Source organism: Urocitellus parryii, chromosome 12, assembly GCF_045843805.1.
Source record: "Urocitellus parryii isolate mUroPar1 chromosome 12, mUroPar1.hap1, whole genome shotgun sequence".
Taxonomy (NCBI): Eukaryota; Metazoa; Chordata; class Mammalia; order Rodentia; family Sciuridae; genus Urocitellus; species Urocitellus parryii.
The window spans coordinates 49,729,705-49,755,250 of NC_135542.1; the positions used below are offsets into that span (position 1 = coordinate 49,729,705).

A 25,546-nucleotide genomic window follows, 5' to 3' on the forward strand; every position below is an offset into this window, starting at 1 on the left:
CATATGTATATACAAAGAAATATATGTTTACTTTTCTGTTATCTTTTAACCTCCCCATCTCTTAATTCTTCTTTTTTTTTTTTTTCTTTTTGGCTTTGCAGGCTTTGGATGGATTTTTCTTTGTTGTGAACTGTGAAGGGAGAATTGTATTTGTGTCAGAGAATGTGACCAGCTACTTGGGTTACAATCAGGAGGAATTAATGAATACCAGCGTCTACAGCATACTGCACGTGGGAGATCATGCAGAATTTGTCAAGAATCTGCTACCAAAATCCCTAGGTAGAAAGAAATTCATTTTTAAAAAGAGTACTAATTCTTCATAGCGTCTTTCTTCATAATATATATGATAATATGTGATTATTATAAAATCTATAACATAATATTATATATTTTTATAGTATAAAATAATATATATTTAAAATATTTTAATACAATTTCAGCTTTTGACATGTTGAATAGCTGGTAAGAGAGCATGCATTGTCTTCCTCTGTTATTATTGTCTGTGTCCTCATGATCTTGGACAGTAGTGGGAGACAGAGCAGTTAGTTGCCTTGCCACAAGAAAATTCACTTTGTTTTCAGTTTTGATTATGTTCAAGAAGGGATATATGTCCCTTTCCCACTACCCTGCTGAAAGAAAAAGAAAAGAAAGACCAGGGTGGGGATATATTGACATTTTATATACCTGTTGAAATTGACATTTTTAGATGTAAGTACTTTGAACTCAGCAGTGCCAGGACTGATTGGATGACTCGTCCACTGCCAAGGATTCTAGCTAAGAGGATGGATAGGGTTGGTTTCCAGTTGCTGTTCCATTTATTAAACTGTATTTTGGGGCAGGGCTGTATCCTTAGGAGTTAGGTGACTTTTACTAAATCTCTGAAGGCATGGATTGTGCGGAGAGAACTCTTCTCGTGCCCCATTTTTATTTTCCTTACAATGGATGGCCTAACAGTAGCCATTTGTTTATTTCTTAACATTTCAGGCTCCTACTAAAGCTTTCCAGCACTCAAGTTTAAATTACTTTTGGTGATTGAATTCCTATGTTTCTATCTGAGTGTTTCCAACAGTCAGTGTACATTTTGTTGACAAATGGAAGTATATGGTAATTCCCATCATTTCTTTGTTTAACGAGCTCTGAAATAAGACCGGTTTCTTCACAGATAAATTAATCACACATCAGTTTTCCACATTGATGATACATGATGAAGCATCTGAATAGTAGAGTTGGGACTGTAACCAATATTTAGTATGGAAATTGAGGCAGGCAGATAGGGAAGTAAAACAATTTAATGTCCCCTTGACATCACTGTGGGTAATACTTAGATTTATTTCCCTAGCACTGGACTCTAGATTTCTTTTGTTCTGATTTCTACAGATTTTAAAGAATACTGACATGTGGATTTAACTAAGATACTTCATTTTATTTTTATGTTCCACAAAATCATTTCATTTTCTCATCTGTGATAACAAGCTATCTGTTGGGTTTAAGAACTTGCCTGGTTACGAGAACTGAGGTCATGGAAAACAAAATTGATCTATCTTCTGCCTCCTGAAAAGGGGCTTATTGTTTGTGGTAGAGCCAAACATTAATCTTCTCACCATGATTACTGTAGATCCGTGACTATTCAGGTTGCTCCCAATCACTGTCAAGGGGTAAATATAGAGGGCACATCATCTAAGAGCTAACCTGTTGGTAATGCTGCTCCTGGCCACATGTAGGACTCTTATTCTCAGCTGGCCTAACAGTCCTTGCCTTCTTCTCTGAGCAGCCTCCTTCCACAATAGGGTGGTTGTGAGACTTCTGCTGCCAGGTACCTTTCTCTTATTCCCCTGGAGAATCAAAGAATGGAAATATGATGAAATAATACACTTTGACTGCCTCTGCTACTGAGCACAGTAGACAAGAAGAGTAGCACAAGGTTAGTGTAGAGAGTAGATCACCGGGTGGCTAATCACCATTTGTTATCAAAGGGAAATTTTGAATAAAAAAGCCAGATTGTTTAAAAAATTTCTTTTTAAAATTTTTTAGTTGTAGATGGATATAATACCTATATTTCATTTATTTATTTTTATGTGGTGCTGAGGATCAAACCCAGTGCCTTATACATGATAGGCAAGCACTGTACCACTGAACTGCAATCACAGTTCTTAAAAATGCTTTTGAATTTGCCAATTTAGAAGATTTCAGTATCCAAAACCCACAGTTTTTGAGCGAAACGTGGTGGGGCTCACCTGTAATCCCAGCAACACAGGAAGCTGATGAAGGATGATCGCAAGTTTGAGGCTAGCCTCAGCAATTTAGCAAGGCTCTATCTCAGACAACAACAAAAACAAAAATGGGTGGGGATGTAGTTGAATGGTAGAGTGCCCCTGGCTTCAATCTTCAGTTCTGGGGAAGGAAATAATCAATCCATGCTTTTTAAGATCAACATTTAAAAAAATTTTTTTGTAGTTATAGATGAACAGAATGCCTTTATTTTATTTGTTTATTTTATATGGTGCTAAGGATCAAGCCCAGTGCCTCACACATGCTAGGCAAGCAATTTGCCACTGAGCTACCATCCTAGCCCCAGCACAACATTTTTTAAGTAAATAAATAAAATCTTAATACAGGGAGGCTAGCATACTGAGATTTTATTCTACAGGACAAATATGCACAGATGAGTATAAAAAGATTAGATTGTGAAAGGCCAAGATGTTAGTGAACACAGACTTATGTTTTAGTCAGCTTTCTCATTGCTATGGCTAAAGGACCTAACCAGCACAATTATAGAGGAAAAAGAGTTTATTCGAGGGCTCACAGTTTCAAAGGTCTTAGTTCAAAGAAGGCCAGCTCCATTTCTTGGGGCTCAAGGTGAGGCTAAACATTGCAGGAGAGGGTGGCAGAGGGAAGCAGCTCACATGAGGGTGGTCAGGAAGCAGAGAGAGAGACTCTTCTCTCCAGATACAAATATCCAAATGCATGCCCCAGTTCCCACCTCCTTTAGCCACAGGCTACCACTTCACTTCCCTATCAGGGGATTAAATGACTGATTGGGTTAAGGCTCTCACAACCCAATCATTTATCCTCTGAACCTTCTTGCATTGTCTCACACGTGAGCTTTTGGGGGACACCACATCTAAACTATAACATTACCTGCAAATTTTTAATAAATTGAAAATTGAAGTTTGAAAAAAATTTTAAATAGTTCTCATAAATTCATGGCATTTGTGTCTCAAGTGATGCAAAACATCCCAGTGGCTAAGAGCACAGGCTTTTTGGTGTTAAACAGTAATGGTAGAGGGTAATGCATTACTCCTCTACTACCTACTAGCTATGTGACCTCAGACCAAACACCTGACCCCACTCCCTTATCCCCAGATCTCATCTAACAGAAAGGTTGAGGAATAAATGATGCTTAACATATTCCCTGGCTGAATTCCCTTTAAATTGTCACTGTTATTACTACTATTATTGGCTTTATCTAAATGTTTGGAGATTTTTATTTCATAAAATGATAGATCTATAGTAGATCCATAATGATGCATTATTCAAAACAACTTGGTGTTTTAGATTAAGTTTTTAGCTTAGAAATTGATGTCACCAAAGGACAGTCTTTTCCTTTCATAATACATCCCTTCATCTGTTCCATTAAAATTGAGGTCTTTAAAAAAAAAAAAAAAAGATCACATTTAGTAGGAGAATTTAGTGCTCAGCTCTTTTTAAATTGCGGCCACTACTTCTGCCTTTTAACAAGGCTTTTGTTATTTGTTTTATAACACTTTGTTTTAATTTACATTACCAGTTACCAGTGGTTTTTAATATTAGCAGTGGCATTATCCTTTTAACAAGGAATCATGATGAGAAAAAGAAAGCAATTTCATAAAGATTAGGTAAACTGCTTTCCATCTGGATAAGTTAAACTGAGTTTTGTCAGAGTTTATACCTCCTAAGTCTAGATCTATCCTTTTGATTCCATTTCACAGATAACACAGAGCTTTGTGTTGTGATGTTATTTTCTTTTTCAATACTTACTGTTTAAAAGATTTAGGTTCAAAAAAGTTATAAGCTATGTCAAGCAAATTAATTTGGACAACTTAAAAGAAATATAATTAATATTATAAAATACAGGGGTTCTATTTTTTTATTTTATTTATTTATTTTTGGTACTATTTAACCCCGGAGCACTTTACAACTGAGCTGCATCTCCAGCCCTTTTTATTTTTTATTTGAGACAGGGTCTTGCTGAGTTGCACCAATGTGCCTGGCTTTTAAAGTATAGATCTAGAAAAGTCATGTAAAATATTTATCACCATATATTGGAAGGGGTCTATATGTTTGGAAGTGATCTTGATAATTATTATTATTATTATTGCTTTAAGAAGATATGAGCCAGGCTCTGCGGTGCACAACTATAATCCCAGCAATTTGGGAAGCTGAGGTAGGAATATTGCAAGTTTAAGGCCAGCCTCAACAACTTAGTGAGAGCCTAAGTAACTTAGTGAGACTCTGTATCAAAAAATAAAATAAAAAGGGCTGAATAAAAAGGGCTGGGTGTGTAGCTCAGTAGTAAAGTACCCCTGGGTTAAATTCCCAGTACCAAAATTAGAAATTAAAAAAAGAAGATATGATAGTTGATGTTTCGCTTTTTCACTGCTGTGACCCAACCAGACCAATCATAGAGGAGGAGTTGTTTATTTAGGGGCTCATGGTTTCAGAGGTCTTAGTCCATAGAAGGCCAGCTCCAAGGTGAGACAGAACATCATGGCAGAAGAGTGTGGCAGAGGGAAGCAGTTGGCATGATGATCAGTAAGCAGAGAGACTCCACTCTTCCAATACAAATATATAGTCCAAAAACCACGTTTCCAATTCCCACCTCCTCCAGCCACACCCTACCACTTAAGTTACCATTCATTTATCCCCAATCAGGGGATTAATTCACTGATTGGGTTAAGACTCTTAGTACCCAATCATTTCTGGATACTAAGAAACTTTCTTGCATTGTCTGAACCTTCTTGCATTGTCTCACACGTGAGCTTTTGGGGGACACCTCACATCCAAACCATAACAGTTGACATATAAATTGTTAACAACATTACTTTAGTTGTGATCATTTCTCAACATTTTTAAAACCTTTCAAAAAGTCTTATGCTTTTTTTATAATGTAATAGGTTATGAGATTAAGGAAGTACATTCTCCTCTCTGATACCATCTGTTCTTCTCTTGGATCCTTATGTTCCCCTTACTCTGAGCCTCCTTTCCACCCTTTATTTTTACTCTACCCTCTTTCTTTTTACCTCAACTAAATGGAATTTGATGTTTAACTTAATTTCTTCTAGCAACATTTAGCAAGTAGCTTTCTTTTCAAATATCATTAGTAAGTTGAAACTTCCCCTTGTGACTAAATAGATATAGGTAAATGTTATTCAAACCAGTGTCAAAAACTTAAAATTGTTTTTTATCACTAATTCCTAAGAATTAGAGAACTTGAAAGAGTTTATTCAGTTGCATGAGCGCTCTAAAAAAAATCACTATGTTAGTTTTACATTAATTTTATTCCATATTTCACTATATGTTCTTCAGAAGTGGGAGAGAAAAGGACCTGGCCAGAAATCCTATACAAATAAATCAGACATGCATGTAAAATGGCATCCATAACTCTTTATTCATCCATAACTCTTTATTTTTTTACCATTGTTTCCTCAATGGAATAGAAACTTTATTTCTTTTTAAAAAGAGGTAGTATGTGTTTATAGTAATTGGGGACCTGAAATGATAGTTTCTATTTAAAAAAAACTGGTTTAATATTTGACTTATAGTATCAAATGGTCTTAGGTGTTTTGTTATTGAATTTTACAGTATAAATGAGACATAATGTGATGGATGCCTTTATTTTTAAAGATGAAGCAACTGGAAATCAAAGATTAATTAACCCAAACCTCACAGCTAGCAGAACCCAAGATTCTTTACTCCAGTATAGGTTTGTTTCTATGCTTTCCTCTAATAGTTGTAGAGTGATGAGATGGAAACAAGAAAGTGGGTCAATGGAGAGTGTAAGGTAAGAAAACAGGCAGGGATGGTGAGAAAGCATCCGTATAAACCCTTCCACCACCTCATGACCTCCTTGGTTTGACTATGACATTGTGACTGGAAATCATGGCCATTCACCCAGTGATTCCTACTTGAAATGCACAGACCCTTTTTCTATAACTGAATTCAATTTTTTATACTGAATCAGATACCATGACTTTTTTTTTAGTAATTTTTTTTATTTTTTATTTTTTGGTGGACATAACATCTTTATTTTTTTATTTTTTATGTGGTGCTGAGGATCCAACCCAGCACCCCGCGCATGCGCTACCGCTTGAGCCATATCCCCAGCCCCAATCTTTCTTTTTTGTATAATTTATTATCTACTGAAGGCAAGGCATTGTAGCATATGAACTGTGCTAGTTAAATTAATAAAATATAAACAAAATGGTTTTAAGAAACCAACATGCGGGCTGGGGTTGTAGCTCAGTGGTAGAGCGCTTGCCTAACACATACGAAACCCTGGGTTTGATCCTCAGCACCAATAAAAAATAAAGTAATTAAATAAAAAGGTATTGTGTCCATCTACAACTAAAAAAATAATCTGCTATAACATTCTGAGCAAAATAATAATTTTGAATTTGTTTTAATATATTAGAGTATTTGAGGGAGGGAGATCCTATATATTTTCTTGGGAAATGTTATGATTTTTAACTGGTAGATATTTAGGTTTCCCGAGGAAGATAAGTACCCTCTTGCCTTAGGATATTGTTAGATCTGAAGTGATCTGTCTTTTATTAGTTATCTAATTGACCAAATGCCTTGAAGTATATCTTTTGTATCTTTGGAGTTTGTACTTTTTTCACAAGCACATATATCAATTTTCCTTCCCCAGTAAATGGAGTTCCTTGGCCTCAAGAGGCAACACGCCGAAATAGCCATACTTTTAACTGCAGGATGCTAATTCACCCTCCAGATGAGCCAGGTACTGAGAACCAAGAAGCCTGCCAACGGTATGAAGTAATGCAGTGTTTCACTGTGTCACAGCCAAAATCGATTCAAGAAGATGGAGAAGGTAAAGAACAGAGTGATTTTAAAATGTTTGGTTTTTCTGTGACTTGAAAGGACAGGGAAGGAATTAATTATGAACTGCCTTCTTCAGATATTATTTTTGTATACTGTATTATCTATTGCAGTAATTCAGTTTGCTATTTATTTCTTTTCTTTCTTTCTTTCTTTTTTTTTTTTTTTTTGTACCAGGGAGTGCTTAACCACTAAGCCACATCCCCACACCCTTTAAAGTATTTTATTTAGAAACAGGGTTTTAATAAGTTGCTTAGGGCATCACTGAGTTGCTAACACTGGCTTTGAACTGCCTCAGCCTCCTGAGCTGCTAGAATTTTAGACATGTGCCACCATGCCCAGCTGCTATGTATTAATATTTTAAAAAATTACTAACATCTAGAATCACCCCTTTAACATACCTCCAAACTCTCAGCTATAAGGTGACGCACTAAAATGTCAAATAATTTAAACCAACTTACTCTCAAGAAATAAGAGCTGTAACTAACTGTTGTCAGTTGGAAATGTACCACAGCTATTGAACAGCTCAGATTTTTAGAAAGTTTCAAGTTTAGAATGTAGGGAACATTAAAGCATAGAATAGATATTTCTCAGGCTATGAAAGATAATTTATAAGTAGAAGGCTTGTGATTAGATGAAAATGTTGCTGAAGCTCTAATATGAACATGGTATTGGCATGGACTTAAATATGTGACAGTGGATAACTCTTCCATGTACACTTTGACTGAGCTAAGTTTAGGAACCACAAATTGGAACTGGAGTAAGGACCAAGAAAGGGAGCCAAAATTTAAGAATGGGACTTAAAAAAATATTGTGTATCCTAAAAACAGTTATCTGTCAGAAAAATAATACTTCTCTAGAAGTAAAGATTGTTTTCACATGTAATAATTATCTTCATGGTGGTTATCAGAATACTTTTTTGTAACCCTAAAGTACTGATGGGTTCAGGAAATTGACTAAAAAAGTATACTTTAAAACACAAAGTGTTAAGAGCTCAGGATGTAGCTCAGGGGTAGAGCAACTGCTTAGCATGTGCAAAAGTCTTGGATTTAATCCTCAGCACCAAAAAACAAAACATGGTGCTGCTTAAATCTAACCAAAATTAGTACTTCCAATTGTTATCATCCAAATACATGAGATGTATTTGTTTCTACTTTATGTAAGAGCATTCCATGGGAAGGAATATTTTAACTTTCTTCTAACGAGAGCTGCCAGTTTCTGGTTGCTAGAAACTTTAGTATACTCTTAAACCAAAGAGATTACAAATATTATGTCAAATCTTGTAATATATATTGTTTTTATAAAAATCTTTGACATCAGATAGTTATAAGCCATTGTCTCTACCTTCTTTCCTCAATTTCTCCTTTTTTTGGACAGATTTCCAGTCATGTTTGATTTGTATTGCACGGAGATTACCTCGGCCTCCAGCTATTACGGGTGTAGAATCGTTTATGACAAAGCAAGATACTACAGGTACTTACTATAAAGTTCAGAATGTTCCAGAGGTATTCATCATATGATTCTGCCCTTAAAACTGATTATATTCAAAATGTTATATCCTCCTGTTCTGTGATATTCAGCCTTTGCTTTCTGTGTCTTATACAGAAAATATTTTGAATAGTCTTCTTGATATTGTGCATTTTAGATGCTATCATCATTGTCATAAAACAGGGTGCTGGAGAGAACAATATTTATTTAACTATTCATATGCCTATATTTGGTTATAATTTTTTTACAATTATGGAAAAATGTTTAAAGAAATTTTGAAACAATAGATACATCAATATATGTAGATATTCATAAATATATTTACAAAGGGGTATGCATATAGTGGTTTTAATATTATGCTTAAATGTATATACCGTTTCTCTTTTTTCTTTAAATTTATTTGGCACGTACTGATTGAGTTCTGAGTAGCTGTCACTATGTATGATTGCTCATGGTGTATACGGTTGAGCAAAAATCAATGATGTAATTATAAATTGTGGTATGTTTTATGATGCTAAGTGTGGGAGGTGGTGTAAAGGAGGATCTGCTTTAAAATCAGCGGCTCTAAAAAGCCTATCTGAGGCTCAAGCTGATATTGAGCCCTTGGGTCCCAAAGGATAAAGTAATGCCAGCTGTCCAAGTGTGGGTGTTGGAAGGGGACATTGAGGAAGGGTCTTAGTGCAGAGTGAGTACTCCTCATTGAGGAAACAACTGAAAATGCCCTAAGACAAATAAAGTAGAGAGGTATGTTGGAAGAACTAACAGAAGGGCAACAGAGATGCAAAGTGGGTAATGAGGAGAGTCCCTGAAAATAAGCCCTTCTTTTTATATATATATATATATATTTAGTTTTCGGCAGACACAACATCTTTATTTGTATGTGGTGCTGAGGATCGCACCCAGCCCCATGCACATGCCATGTGAGCACGCTACCACTTGAGCCACATCCCCAGCCCCTAAGCCCTTCTTTTGAAAGTCTGACTTTAATTTGTTTTTCAGTGAGAAATTTCTATTGTTGGGGGCTAGGGTTGTGGCTCAGTGGTAGAGCACTCGCCTAGCATGTGCAAGTTTGATCCTCAGCACCACATGAAAATAAATAAAATAAAGGTATTGTGTCCAACTACAACTAAAAAAAAAATTTTAAATTGCTATTGTTCTTTGTAATTCCTATACATTTGTCCTAAATTGATTAATTTTATCTTCATCCTAACACATCAGGTGTTCATGCTTTTACATCAATCAGAGTTAAATCTCTATTACTCACCTAATTTTAATATATAGGTAAATAATGGGAAATATACATTTGAGTAAAATGTGATTTTTTTGCTTTTTTTTAATTTGTTTTAATTAGTTACACATGACACTACAATGATCTTGACATATCATACATTTGAATCAGATGGGGTATAATTTCTCATTTTTCTGATTGTACAGGTAGCAGAATCACATTGGTCATGCAGTCACGTATATACCCACAGCAATAATAATGTCTGTTTTATTCTGCTGTCCTTCCTTTCCCCCCTCCCCTCCCCTCCCATCACTTCTCTCTACCCAATCAAATGTGACACACTCCTTTTTTTTTTCTTTTTCCTCACTTCATCATACATGTATTCTGTATAACAATGAGGGTCTCCTTCCATCTTCCGTGCAATTCCCCTTCTCCCTCCCTTTCGCTCTCACCTCTCTTCCTTATTTAGTGATAATCTTCTTTTCATGCCCTTCCTCCCTACCCCATTTTGAGTCACCCCGCCTTATATCAGAGAAGACATTTGGCATTTGTTTTTTAGGGATTGGCTAACTTCACTTAGCATAATCTGCTCTAATGCCATCCATTTCCCTGCAAATGCCATGATCTTATTATTTTTTAGTGATGAGTAATATTCCATTGTGTATATATGCCACGTTTTTTTTATCCATTCATCCATTGAAGGGCATCTTGGTTGGTTCCATAGTCTAGCTATTGTGAATTGTGCTGCTATAAACATTGATGTGGCTGTTTCCCTGTAGTATTTTGACTAAATAAATGACATAGATTTTAGCTAAAAAAAAAAAAAAAAAAAAACACTTCTATTGAATTTTATTATTTGTTGAAATTCAGTTTTAATTAAGTGAATTTTTTTACTTATGTCATTATTTACATGATCTTTATGTTTAATAAATATTTTAGTTCCTAAAATCTAATATTCTTGTGTTATATGCTTGGTTTTAGTTTTTGAAAAATAAGCTCCCAGCTGCTTTGCTTGTGTGTGCGTGATGCTGGGGACTGAACTCAGTGGTGCTTTACCAGTGAGCAACACCCCAGCCCTTTTTAATTTTTATTTGAGTCAGGGTCTTATAAGTTGCCAAGGCTGACCTCTGACTTGCAATTCTTCCACCTCAGCTTCCTGTGTTGCTGAAATTACAGGCATGTACCACCATGCCCAGCTCCAACTGCTTTTCCTAAAGAGTGGGTATGGATAAATTAGCACAGAAAATGGTAAGGAGAATGTTTATGAGCTTGGAGAGACAGCACCTGAAGATAGTAGTTAATAATTATCACACTTTCCTTCATTCCCTTTTTGAGTCTACCATGATTCATGTTGCTTTCCATTTTTTACCAGTGAACAGCACTGGAAAAATAAATGAACCCGTAGTAAAACCAGAAATATTTTATATGAAGAAAAAATAAGAGTTCACTGAAAATCAAAAGCTGGTCTTTTGTGTCAATATCTGGTTAATATAAAAAGAAACCAAATAAGGGCTTTATGAGATAACAGAATGAAAACTCGTTGGAAAGGGTGACTGTCAGACTGCAGAATAAATGCCAGAAATGAGAGAGGCCTAAAATTTCAGAAGATAATTTAGGAGCAGTCTACTTTAGCTTTTCCTCATATTACATTTCTAATTAATTAAATCCTAAATTGGATCATTTTAAAGAATGTATTTTCCCATGGGAACAATGTTAATAATACTGATAGTTTTGTTTCTAAGGACCAAAAATTAAAGTTTCAGCTATACCTGACAGTATGCATAAATATATAAAATTAACAATGATCATTTTAAATAGAAATATTAACCTCTAGGCCATAAATAATTTTGATCCAGAGGGAACCTCAAAGACTACAGAATCTAGCTTATTCATTTTGTGAATGAAGAAATGATAACTGATTACTGGAATTAGAAATCTTTACCCTGAATATAGAATTCTTCTTTTATATTATATTGCCTTCTACTATTGAAAGAGTCATCGTTGTGCTGTACACACTTGTACAAAGATACCAGAGGAATATAAAATATACCTAAAGTGTAAAACTAACATTTTGTCATAGAATTGACTTTGCCAAAAATAATAACAAACTAAAATAATTATTCAATAATTACTTTCTTAAATTTTAGTAATGTGCTTTTAACTCTGCATGGGGTAATCCATGTCCCTTAAAAAGAAAAAGAAAAAAGCCTCTTACCAGAAAATGTTGAAGAGTGGTTTTTTGTTGTTGTTTTCCATTTGGTTGGTTGGTGGTTATTGGTTAAGTTTTCCTCTGACAAGCAGAAGTATTCTAAATCAAGCTATTCATGATTCTCCTCTAAAGTAGTCATTGCATTACCCCATCATTTAGTACCATTACTGACAACTTAATCACTTCTTCCACTGTAGTCCCACAATTCCAGTCTCTCTTCCTGTCTTCTGGGCCAACATTGACATAAAAACATAGACACAGGTCTGGGGTTGTGGCTCAGCACTTGCCTAGCAGATGTGAGTCACTGGGTTTTATCTTCAGCACCTTCATATAAATAAATAAAATATAAAGATATTGTGTCCATCTATAACTAAATGTATTTTTTTAAAAAGGAATTAGTTAAGGGACTGGGGTTGTGGCTCAGTGGTAGAGCACTTGCCTTGCATGTGTGAGGCATTGGGTTTGACTCTTGGCACTGCATATAAATAAATGAATAAAATAAAAATGTGTCAACAACTAAAAAAATTTTTTTTAAAAAAAGGAATTAGTTAACTGGGAAGGCATACATAGTGTAATAGATCTGAGTTGATTGTATGGGGAAAAGGAAGATGGGTAAAACACAATCCGGCATTCACAGAGAAAATATTAATGGTGAATAAAGATGAAAAATACTCAACATCATTAGTAATTGAGGAAATTCAAATTTAGGTCACAATGAGATACCATTTTTCACCTACTAATTTGAAAAATAAAGGTACCTGGCAATACCAAGTCATGGAAAGGATGTTAGGTTAGCAGTAAATTTTTTGGTGATGGAGATTAAACTCGGAACTTTATACATGCTAAGCACATGCTCTGCCACTGAGCTATTTCCCAGCCCCAACAATAACTCTGAAACATTGCTGGTAGGTACAGGTTTCTGAAAAGTAGTTTTAAGTTAGTGTTATAAAGAACATTTGAAAAACCTGCAATCCAGTTCTAGTCCTACCCTAGAGAAATTCTCACATATATGTACCATGGGACATGTGAAAGATGTTCATAGCAACATTGATTGAAATGGCAAAAAAACTGGGACCACTTTAGATGCCTATTCATAAGAGAAATAAAGACAGATGGGAATGGGACAAAGGCAGAATGTGCGCATAATGGAGTGATATTAGTAATGTCAAGTTCTGAAGTTGGATGGTAGGTTTACATACTAGGTTATGTAATATAATTTCTAATTTAAATATGTTTAACCTATGTTATTTTGTGTGAATATAAGATTGTATAAAATATATGATAAAACAGATCTGAAGAATCACAAACTAGATTAATTGGCCCCTGACTGATGAATAACTAATAAATTCTCTCATAACCACATGGAAAATTTTATCACATATGGCAACAACAGCAGATTACCACTGGCTTTTATAAAACAGTATGCTCTGTGTGTATAATGCCTAGCACATCTTAATGTTTTCACTTATTTTCTTTTTCTAATTTGACTTCTGTTGCCTCGGTCTTTGTTTAGATCAGTGTTGCCTATAGCCCTTTCTACCTAGAAAGGGAAAAACTTGCTTACTTTCTAGTATTCTTTTCATCACTGCCTCTCTTTCCCAAATCAGCATATAAAAGGCCAAATCGAAGAGCAAGCCAGAGAAGTTTGAACTGCATTAGTCTCAGCAACTTCAGGTCATTATGATATAGCTGTAATATTCAGCTGGAACTGAATTTTCAGTTGTGCTATACTAGTGTATAACATGCTTTAAAACCAAAGCAATTCTTCATTAAGTCTCTAATATATTACATTACCATATGTAATAAAAATTAATAGTGATTTTAAAGCTTGTGTCTGTCAAGCATTGGAGAGAGAGTATATTCCTTAGATGCAGTTTTTAGTTTTGAAATATGAAAGATTTGTATTAAGAGGCTATCAGAAATGTAAACTTTTATTCTTTACATAGGTAAAATCATCTCTATCGATACTAGTTCTCTGAGAGCTGCTGGCAGAACTGGCTGGGAAGATTTAGTGAGAAAATGCATTTATGCTTTTTTCCAACCTCAGGGCAGAGAGCCATCTTATGCCAGACAACTGTTTCAAGAAGGTAAAGTTTTCTCTCAATTATTTTCAGTAATCTTGCTCTTTATTAATATTGAACAGTTTGTGTAGAACTTATGGCTTGATAAGTATTTTCTCCAAATTATAGTTTCTGTAATAATCAGTTGTAGGAAAGGAAGAAATGGGTAAGCAAAGTAACTCATGAGTGGATCCTGAAATTTCAGGATGCACATTCTAAAGAACAGGATGTCATGTGGTGGTCACTCACTCATTCATTTGTTCATTCATTCAGCAGACATATATCAAATTCCTAACATGCATAGAACATTGTGTGATAAGGCACCAGGGATACAGTGGTGACTAAGAATCAGGGTTTTACCTTTAATCAACTCAGGATGTATTAGGAAAATATATGACAGCTCTAAAAATCAGTGTGACATATAATAGCGGTATAACCAAAGAAAAAATTAATTCTGACTTGGAGAATCAAGGATGAATTCAGAAAGGAAGTGATATTTTTGTCTGCCTCTAAACATCATTCCCAGGAGAGAAGCATGCCAGAGAGCTTTTGGATATGGAGATCAGTACTGTGCATGTTAACTTCATGACTGTTGAAGCACCTGTATCTCCTGACGAAGGTTGAAGTTCCAAGTCAAAAACTATGTCCTATAAAATTACTACCTCTTGAATAGCTACTGTCTTAGTAAATTCTTGGGAATGTAAAAAAAGCATATTCCTTATCCTGAAGGAATTAAATAGTACTATAAGATAGGTAGGGAAATTATTTGAGAATTAAAGTCAGAAAGTTCACAGAGATTCAGAATTAAGGGATTTTGATGTACTTCTAAAATAATGCTGTGTAATTTTGGCAGCCTAATTAATATTCCTTTTCCAATATAATTTATTCTGTAACCTTGATTTAGCCTCTTTCTATGGCTATCTAATTCAAGATTACAGAATAAATTAGAGTATGTGGCTTTCCTGAAGAAAAATTTAAAATTTTTTTCCTTGTTGTTATCCTTTTAATTTTAACATTTCCCTCATAGCATTAGATTTGCTCAGTTTACAGATGATTTTTCCATTCATTACATTTTAGGTCAATTGCTTCCTAATAAAATATGGAAGTAGCTTGATTTTTTTTCTTGGAGCCATCTATATAAATTTCACAGTCCTGGTTACTTCTTCCTACTGATCATTGGCCTCCAGTGGGCCTTACTAAGCTCATGCTACCCCACAAGGTTGTATTTCACCAAGTAGATCCAAGAATCTGTACTTTGTTAAAGTTCTCTAGGCAATCCCAGAGTGTAGCCAGGTTTGGAAACCATTATAATAAGTAACTAAAATCATCCACCAGTGCAAACTTTGTGATATCCTCTACCCAGAGTGGCATTTGACTTTTACATAGTCTTCACTCACTGCCTAACACACTGATGTACTACTGTGTTGGTCTCTTTGACTTTTGCTTTAAATTAGGCCATCCGAGGCTTTACTTAAAAGACTTAATTTTATTTGCCTATAATTTATATAAATTTCCTACAAGAAGTCCAGATTATTATTTCATTGTCCAAATGACTGGGCTCCCCATAGATAAAATTGAGCCATACTATAAGATACATATTTCTAAACCATTAGAATTCTCTATAAAACAGATTGATTAAAGGAACTAATCTCTCATTAACATATGAATTGAAACAATTTAGAGGCAAATGTAAAGAATATAAACAATCCAATACCACTTCCCCTGTAGTTGTTTCTTTATGTCTTCTCCATCAACTTTTTTAGACAATGAATTCTAAATTAGAAAATGAATTCTAAATTCATTTTTAGAAATGACTTGTGTTGCCTTAGAGTTAAGATATCCAGTTTACATGATTCTGATTGTAGTACTTTGGAGATTCTGGATATTTTGCCAAACAGCTTTCATGGATGGAGCACATCCTTTTCTGATATTTTATGATCAGCACTATGCAGACTGGTCGGAGAAATGTGGTCCCTGGAACACTTATGTGAGAATCACCCATTAAGTATATTGACCTGTTGAATTAAAATCTCAGATGAAGGCTCAGTTATCTTAGCCAGCCTCAAGTATAATACTTAAGTTTAATAACCATTGATTCCTTAAGAATGGAGAGAGGTATAATTTGCATTTTCAGCTTTCTTTCTGCCTCCTTCACTTAGGGACAATGTGAAATGAATGAGACATACTCCTGTTACAATGTTTGTTATCAAAAAGACAAAAGAAGCTGGGCATGGTGGCACACACGCTTATAATTGCAGCTACTCAGGAGGCTGAGGCAGGAGGATTGCAAGTTTAAAGCCAACTTCAACAACTTAGTGAGGCCCTAAGCAACTTAGCAAAACCCTGTCTCAAAAGAAGAAAAGGATTGGGAATGTGGCTCAGCAGTTGAATATCCCTGGGTTCAATGTCTGGTATCAAAAAAAAAAAGAATGAAAGATAACAAGTGATGATGAGAATGTGGGAAAAAGAGAACCCTTGCATGCTTTCAATCAGAATGTAAATTAGTTAAAGCTGTTATGGAAAAACAGTATGACAGTTTCTTAAAAAATTAAAAATAGAACTAACAGATGACCCAGGAATCCCACCCCTGGGTATGCATTCAAAGGAAATTGAGTCAGTATGTTGAAGAGACATCTGCATTCCCATGTTTACTACAGTAATATTCAGTATAATAGCCAAGATATGGAAACAATCTCAGGCGTTTAACAAATGAATGAATGGAAATGAAGAAAATGCAATATATATTCACAATGGAATATGTTCAGCCATAAAAAAAGAAGGAAATACTGTCATTTGTGACAACATGAATCAACCTGGAGATTGTTAAGTACTATAATTCAGGCTCAGAAAGACAAATACCACATGATCTCACTCATTTGTGAAATCTAAAATAGTTTATCTCCAAGAAATAGAGAGTAGAATGGTAGTTACCCAAGGCTGGGTGTTTGACAGAGGCAAGAGGAGTTATTGAGGTGATGTTGATTAAGGATTATAGTTAGATAGAAAGAAGACATTTAAGACATCTATTTCGTAGTATAGTGACTATAATTAATGATAGTGTATTCTTAAGGAATACTGGGAGAATAGATGTTAGACCTTCTCATCACAAAAATGATAACCATATCAGGTTAATTAGCTAGATTTAATTATCCACAATGAATATGTATTCAAAGCATCATACAGAATAGATAAACAAGATCATCTGTCAATTTAAATAAATAAATAAATTGGAAAAAGAGTAAAACAAATTATGACACTATATCTTGATTTCACATAAAACTTTATAGTGATTGATATTTAGGCAAGAAATATTTGTCCTCCATCTGTCATCATTTTCTTGCCCCATTAACTTACTCTTTGAAAGCAGCAACTGGTGTCAAATCCTAATATGCATTAAAAATTTTAGTTCTTAGCTTAGTTTTTCAGCTTCTTTTGGCAGAGACAACTCAAAAAGTGGTTTTAAAGGCCATTTACTATTTTCCTCAGTCAAATTTGGAAATGCATTATAGTCATGTAAGAATACTTGGATGCTGGGGCTGGGGCTCAGTGGCAGAGCGCTTGCCTCATACAGGTGAGGCACTGGGTTTGATCCTCAGCACCACATAAAAATCAATAAATGAAATAAAAAAATTTTTAAAGAATATTTGGGAGCACTTTACATGAACTAGATTACACGTGTGGTTCTCAATTGAGGCTGGGGAAGTGGGTATTAGGATTGCTTGAAGAACTGTTTAAAACTAGGAGGAGTTTCATGCAATTGGAGTTAATTTGGAAAAAGTTCCAAAGTTCTGTTCAGTTCAGAACCATTGCTTTAAAAGAGGGTCTGGGTTAGAATGCTTCCCAAGGTATTTGGCCCTGCCCCCACACTACTAAATAAACTTTGTTACTAAGACTTATTTTCCACAGAATACTTTTTTTCCTGTAGCACATCTATCTGCAGTTTTGGAGAGTGCTGGTCATGGGAAATATGGGCTATATGATGGGCTATATAATCTACAAACTAGTTTTATGAAAGTTTTGTTTACCTACTTATAGTGATGTAATAGAGCATGTCTTCAAAGTGTTCATGACATATGAAAAAGTGGGCTAAGAAATATAGAGTATGATCTTTTTCTTGTATATTTTTCTATATACCCTATTCTAGAAGATTAACAAAATGTTAATAGTGGTTATCTCTGAGTGATGGGGTTACAAATGACTTTACTTGTTCTTTGTTCATCTTTCTATTACCTTAACTTTATAATTACAAATGAAGGTATTTTTGTTTTTTAAAAGATATCACACCTAGACTTGGGAAAGGGCTTATTGCATCAAGAAGTTTGAAAATATTATAAGCATAGGTACCCATATTAATGATTAATCAAAATGTTCTTTTAATGTAGTTAAACCCAGGATATACATGGCAGAGTGAACTGAAAATCTTTCTATGTCAAACTTCATTGAAAATATTTAGAATATTTGTTTACTTTCCTCCCATAGAAATTTTGATACACTGAATAGAGTTTATTCATTGGCAATCTTAGAACTTCCGGGAGCAATTATTTTTCTTTAACTGATAACATTTTTTAGAAATTGCATTCTTTTCTGTATGTCTAGGGAAATACCAAAAAGAAACACAAACTGATACCAACATTGACCTATCACACATTTTGTATCCCATCATATATTTTGTACCCTGCCATACATTTTATACCACCCATTTTTGAACATTGATGAGAAATGCTTATTTTGAGGTTACCTCATCACCAAATTAGGAGGGATCAAAATTCCAAATAGCTCCACTTCTTAGCTGGCATCACCAAGGAAAATTTAATGTTTCTTTGGCTGTGTAGATCGGTTGAGTCTTTTCTGGGAAAGAAAAACATGAAGTTTTCCCAATAAAGATTTTTGGAGGGTTTTTAGGGTATTAGTAATACCCATTCAGTTATATCCCTGTGTAGTAAATGTTCCAAAAAGTTTTAGAAATGAGCAAAAAAGTCAGAGATCAAAATGCCACTAGCTGTGTAGCTGGAAATACTATATTAGAAGTGAGGACAAGGCCTGTAATCAAAATAAACATTAAAACCCACTTAAAAGGGAAATTTGGTGTGCAGAGTAAACGTTTGTCCAACCGAGTCCATAAATAGCTGTGGGTACCTTACTCATCTCTCAATACAAAGTGTTGGTGATGGTTATACATAATTGAAGCTATTGGTATAAATGGGGTTTAGGGATTACTAAATGTGTGTATGACATTTGTACTTCATAAGCTGCTTATTGTTTATTTGGGCTTTAGATTCAGGAAATATTCAAAACCTGCTATGTACTAGGCTCTATGCTTAGATATTATCCCACAATCTTACTGGCTCCATTTAAGTAATGATAAACTGAAATTGACTAATGTTAATTTGCACTAAATCCTAAATCTACAAATGACACAGTGAGAAATCAGGCCTAAATCTGAGTCCTTGGCTTATTCTTTTAGTTGATCTGTGCTGCCTTGCTGTTTACTACCTCTTCATCTGAAAAATTAAGCACCAGAATTTTAGTTAACTGAAAAAACTTATTGGGTTCTAATTAATTGGCATTTTAAGAGCTGTAAATATGGCTTAGTGAATAGAGTGCTTGCCTAGCATGTTCCTAGGGATTGGGTTCAATCCCTAGCAGAGCAAAAAAAAAAAAAAAGAAAAAAAATTAAATGTAACTTTTTTCTCATTTCCAACTCTGACTTTATAGATTGTAATATGCTGTCTTATTCCTCATAATATAATCAAAAATGAATAACCTGACTTCACCTGTGTGAGGTCTTGGGTTCAACACTGAAAGAAAAAAAAAGAATCTAACTAAAAATCTTGAACATAATAAGTCTTAATCATTTCAATTAAGTTCACATCCTAGTTTTAGTACTTTGGCAGATTTGTTATGGTATAGATTTACTGTAGATTCTGCTTTCTTCAGTTAATTTGGATACCCAACATTAAAGTAGAGCATATTTTCTCTTAAAATAATGGTAATTTCTCTTAAAGTAGTATGATAATTTTCTTGCATTAATTGAGTGCCTCAAATTTCAAAAATTTTACAAGTTTAGATATAGTTCTACAAGTTTAGACAGCATAACTAGAAGACTATTGGTGTTTCTGTAATCCACATTATATATCTTAAAATTCTCAGTTTGACCTGAGAATCATTTTATAGGGCTTGTCAATAAAGAAATTTCTTTTCATTAATTTCCATTACAAAATTAAGTCAGATTCCTATAAGAGTAAAAACATATTTGAGAACTAAGATTGAAAATATGTCCTTTAAAGAAAAGTTGCGCTATTTAAGAGGCCAAGATGGGAGAATTGCAAGTTCAAGGCCCCTGAGAAATTTATCAACACCCTATCTCAAAATTAAATGAGAAATTAAAAGGGAAAAAAGGGAAGGCTGATAACATAGCTTAGTGTTAAGAGTACTTGCCTTGTATGTATGAGGCCCTAGGTTCAAATCCCAATACTTAAAAAAATTATGGCAGCTGATCACACATCAGCATTAGCTTAATTAGATGAGATTCAAATCAAAGATCAATTAGCACTTACTGGATGATTTTGTAGCAAAGCATAGTGCAAGATTCAATTTGCATACCCAAGACAATAAAATAGAGCATATTTTTTCTTAAAGTAATATGTAGCTTCAAAAATTATTTGCTAATTGATCATTTTAAGTCTCTTTCACATGTCATTTAAAATATAATTGAAACCCCTCCTGAAATGTCCTTGAAATATAGTACTAATATTTATTACTGGTTAAACTGTAATAACCATTTGTGGTAGTAATTCTTGTGTTTCAGTGGATATGACTTTTTACCTTGGTATAGCTGAATCTAACCAATTGCTCTTAAAACAGAATTCCATTGTATTACTAAAACATCAGTAACATTTTATTAGTAGTTTGGAATAGCTTTTACATATTTAATAAGTATTTATCTCTGCAGTTAGAATTTTTGTCTGCTGTTAGTAGAGGTTTAAGACAGAAATAAATGATGTTATTTATAAAGTGATTTTAAAAATAAGTAAAGTGACTTGACTGCTTTAATCTAGTTTTCTTCCTTATGTTAGTAATCATTGGCTTTATCTTAATTTGCTTATTACTAAACTTCAAAAATTCAAACATTAAAAAATAGTACATATATATGCATTTAATAATTTGTTAAATGGGACCTTAATAATTCAAATTTTTTAGTGAAAAATTAAATTTTATTATTAGTTAAGAAATGCTGCAAACCAATCAAAACTTAAGGGTGAGTTTTTATAGTTTGTGAATTATATCCCAATAGAGCTGTTATTTAAAGATCAGCTAGCAAAAAAAACAAAACACAACATAACTTGTTAAAGATGACACAGAAAGTGAAGGGGAGAAAAGTACTTCTTGGTATTTTTAGTAGAGACAGTGAATTCTGTCCCATTGTAGTGAGCAATTAAGGTTAATTTTTTCCTGATTTGAGGTTTCTTCATAAAACTAATTTATATGAGGAGGGACCCATTGAAGTAGGAGTAAATTAGTGGTATATTTCAGATGGATTCATTTCCCTCCTCTGATTTCTGCTTTGTCTGAACTTTCTTTTGATTTTGAGTGGGCAGCAATTGGGAAAACATTTAAAACGAAGTCCTAGGTAGAAACAAGGCCTGGTAATTTTCCTTTGCCCAACGTTCAAGTATCAGGATTTTAACTAGGTTTCTCTTTTGTTTGAAACAGTGATGACTCGTGGCACTGCCTCCAGCCCATCCTATAGATTCATATTGAATGATGGGACAATGCTTAGCGCCCACACCAAGTGTAAACTTTGCTACCCTCAAAGTCCAGACATGCAGCCTTTCATCATGGGAATTCATATCATCGACAGGTACTACTTATTTGGAGAGCTACATATGAAATAAGTCAGTTCACATATCTCTTCTTAAAGAAAATTTTTATACTCTTGGTAGCTAGAAAACAGAAATTCTAAGTTAGGCATAAAACTAGTATGATGAGTATATAATCAATTTATCCGTGTTGGGTTTTAAAGTTTTGTTGCCAGATAGCTTTCTTGTTCATAAAGGTACATAGAAAATGTGAGACTGAAAGTATGTTTTAGGGGGTACAAATAAAAGGTGCCTAAAAATGTTCAACTTTCCATATACGAACTTACAATCTTAGAAGAGATTTTAGAGTTTGTTAACACTGCTATTTTAACTTTATGGCGCTTGAGTTCAATTGACAGTTTCTCACAGAAACTACAACTATTTAACTTTTAATGATATTAAACTATCAACTTGAGGAGATTTTTTAATGTTATTGCCACTAATTTATTCCCTCTCAAAATATCTTTCAATATGGCAAAACTATTCTTTTATCCTAAGAGTTATTCAAAATCCTACATTTACAACTGCTTAAAATGTAGCATTAAAAAAAAGACATTTCCCCTCACTTCATCTTTTTCTCATTTGATGTTTTTGCTTATTGGAACATGGTAATGCCAGTCACAAATCTGTTGTCATAATAGTGAACTTGAGTAAAGAACTCAGTAAAAACCTGAATTCAGCATTCTGGTTTTTTGGTTTTGTTTTTCTAGTTTTAGTTGAAATTATTCTTGTGAGTGGAATTAGCAGTTCTTTTTTTCATATTGTGATTTCTCTTTCAAAACATCTGCTATGTCTGCATGTCACCCTTTTTAATTTTCACATCAGTGACACAGTATTTTCCTTACCCAGTCTTCCTCTTTGGAGTTGAAATACTTAAAAGCTGTAACAGGAATATCATGAATAAGTGCTTTATAAACAAAGGTGTGGGAAGTTTCATTTCAACCACAAGTGTTACCATAATGTTAATTATTTGTATTAAGGTTAGAAAAATTTTAAATGTACATCTCTTAAATTTTTTCCAATGCCAAGAATAATTTATTTTTCATGTAACTGAGACCATTTTCCAATTTAAGGGTCTACAAGCACTCTTTCCTAGGAAGGGGTGCTGATTATTTCACAGTGCCACTGTTTTTCATTAATTTAAGGTGATACAGAAGCTCTTTACTTGATAGTGTTAGCTTGTAACATTAGTGAGTTTAATAGTTTTGTCTTATAAATAGAAACAAGGTGTTTGAATAATAATGTCTTTTTTCCCCCTAGGGAACACAGTGGGCTTTCTCCTCAAGATGACACTAATTCTGGAATGTCAATTCCCCGAGTAAACCCCTCAGTCAATCCTAGTATCTCTCCAGCTCATGGTGTGGCCCGTTCATCCACATTGGCACCATCCAACAGCAGCATGGTATCCACAAGAGTAAACCGCCATCAGAGCTCAGACCTTCATAGCAGCAGTAGTCATAGTAATTCTAGCAACAACCAAGGGAGTTTTGGATGCTCACCTGGAAATCAGATTGTAGCCAATGTTGCCTTAAACCAGGGACAGGCCAGTTCCCAGAGCAGTAACCCCTCTTTAAACCTCAATAATTCTCCTATGGAAGGTACAGGAATTTCCCTAGCACAGTTCATGTCTCCAAGGAGACAGGTTACTTCTGGCTTGGCAACAAGGGCCAGGATGCCAAACAATTCATTTCCTCCAAATATTCCAACATTAAACTCCCCAGTTGGCATGACAAGTAGTGCCTGTAATAATAGTAATCGATCTTATTCAAACATCCCTGTAACATCTTTACAAGGCATGAATGAAGGACCCAATAACTCTGTTGGCTTCTCTGCCAGTTCTCCAGTCCTCAGGCAGATGAGCTCACAGAATTCACCTAGTAGATTAAATATACAACCAGCAAAAGCTGAGTCCAAAGATAACAAAGAGATTGCATCCATTTTAAATGAAATGATACAGTCTGACAACAGTGCTAGTGATAGCAAACCCCTGGATTCAGGGCTTCTGCATAACAATGACAGACTCTCAGATGCAGACAGTAAATACTCTCAAACCAGTCACAAACTAGTGCAGCTTTTGACAACAACTGCAGAACAGCAGTTACGGCATGCTGATATAGACACAAGCTGCAAAGAAGTACTGTCTTGCACGGGCACTTCCAGCTCTGCGTCTGCTAACTCTTCAGGAGGTACTTGCCCCTCCTCTCATAGCTCGCTGACAGAGCGGCACAAAATTCTGCACCGACTCTTACAAGAGGGAAGTCCCTCAGATATCACCACTTTGTCCGTGGAGCCCGATAAAAAGGACAGTGCATCTACTTCTGTGTCAGTAACTGGACAGGCCCAAGGAAACTCCAATATAAAACTAGAACTGGATACTTCAAAGAAAAAAGAATCAAAAGACCATCAGCTCCTGCGCTACCTTTTAGACAAAGATGAGAAAGATTTAAGATCAACTCCAAACCTTAGCCTGGATGATGTAAAGGTGAAAGTGGAAAAGAAAGATCAGATGGATCCTTGTAACACAAACCCAACCCCGATGACCAAACCCGCTCCTGAAGAGATTAAACTGGAGTCCCAGAGCCAGGTAGGTGATTTCTTGCTTCTCAGAATGGCCATTTCTAGTTGTTTTTTTTTTCCCCCATTTATTCTACTCCAGCCATTGACTAGGTCTGGATTCTGCTGTGTTTTGTTCTATCTATTGGGCATATATTAAGAGATTAGTATCAAAGATTGAAAAATCCAGTGATGCTCTCAGAAATTCTCTTTAGAACTTTAGGGGGCTACAGTATTAACGTAGCATTATAAAAAGTTGATTTTTATTTCTTTCTATGAAATCAGAGTTTACATCTCTGAACATTTTTCAAAAATACCTTCCCCTTTCCTGCTCCCTCCTCCCAACACCACATATTTAATCCAACTCTGGGGTAGAACCTAGGGATCTGCATTTTAAAGACACAATCCAGATAACTCCAATGTGTAGTTAAATTTGAAAACCTCAGATACAAATGAGGTGGGAGAGAAATGTGAGGAGTTAGACAAGGGTACCTTGTTCAGGCATTTTCTCAGGCTGCCTTTGTTCTCATCTGATTGTTGAATATCCTGGGTAGGGGAATATTGCCTTTCTATCACATGCCCTGAAACAGAAGTAAATTTTTAAAAATTCATAAATTGTTATAGATAAGGAGGCCCCATGCTTAGGGTGGAGTGGGGCTAGTATGAAAATAAACAGGTAGTTTCCTGTATTGAATAATTGTTTATGAACTTTAAAGGAATATAAGAAAAAAGTATATGATGCCTCCACACAAAGAGCTTTCAGATTATTTAGAGACAGAATAGAGACACTCATGAAATAGGTGACACTCAATAAATAGCATGTATTTATAAAACAATTAACCAACAAGACTCTCCATTGTGAAACAAGATTCACACTTACCTGGGTCCTTCAGTTTCTTGAACCAGCTTGATTTTCTGCCCTCATCTCACAAAAGTCTCTCTCTTCCATAGGCATACTACAATCTAGGCATATAGAAGCCCTTGCCATCCTCAGGCTAAGCTATGTTCCACTAAGCATCTTCTGCCTTGCCCTTCTCTCTGTGCCTGCTGAACT

The 25,546-nt window shown here is 34.8% G+C and overlaps 1 protein-coding gene across 9 annotated transcripts in view; it reads left to right on the forward strand.

Annotated features, from left to right (window-relative positions):
• The window catches only part of Ncoa1 (nuclear receptor coactivator 1), a 249,632-nt gene that overhangs the window by 156,413 nt on the left and 67,673 nt on the right, over positions 1-25,546 (forward strand). For all 9 annotated transcript variants that reach the window (XM_026385104.2, XM_026384981.2, XM_026385416.2 and 6 more), the window contains 6 exons: positions 102-279; positions 6,908-7,087; positions 8,473-8,568; positions 13,967-14,107; positions 21,794-21,941; positions 23,200-24,523. In XM_026385104.2, coding sequence (XP_026240889.2) covers positions 102-279; positions 6,908-7,087; positions 8,473-8,568; positions 13,967-14,107; positions 21,794-21,941; positions 23,200-24,523 — 2,067 coding nt within the window. The remainder of the gene's footprint in view (positions 1-101; positions 280-6,907; positions 7,088-8,472; positions 8,569-13,966; positions 14,108-21,793; positions 21,942-23,199; positions 24,524-25,546) is intronic.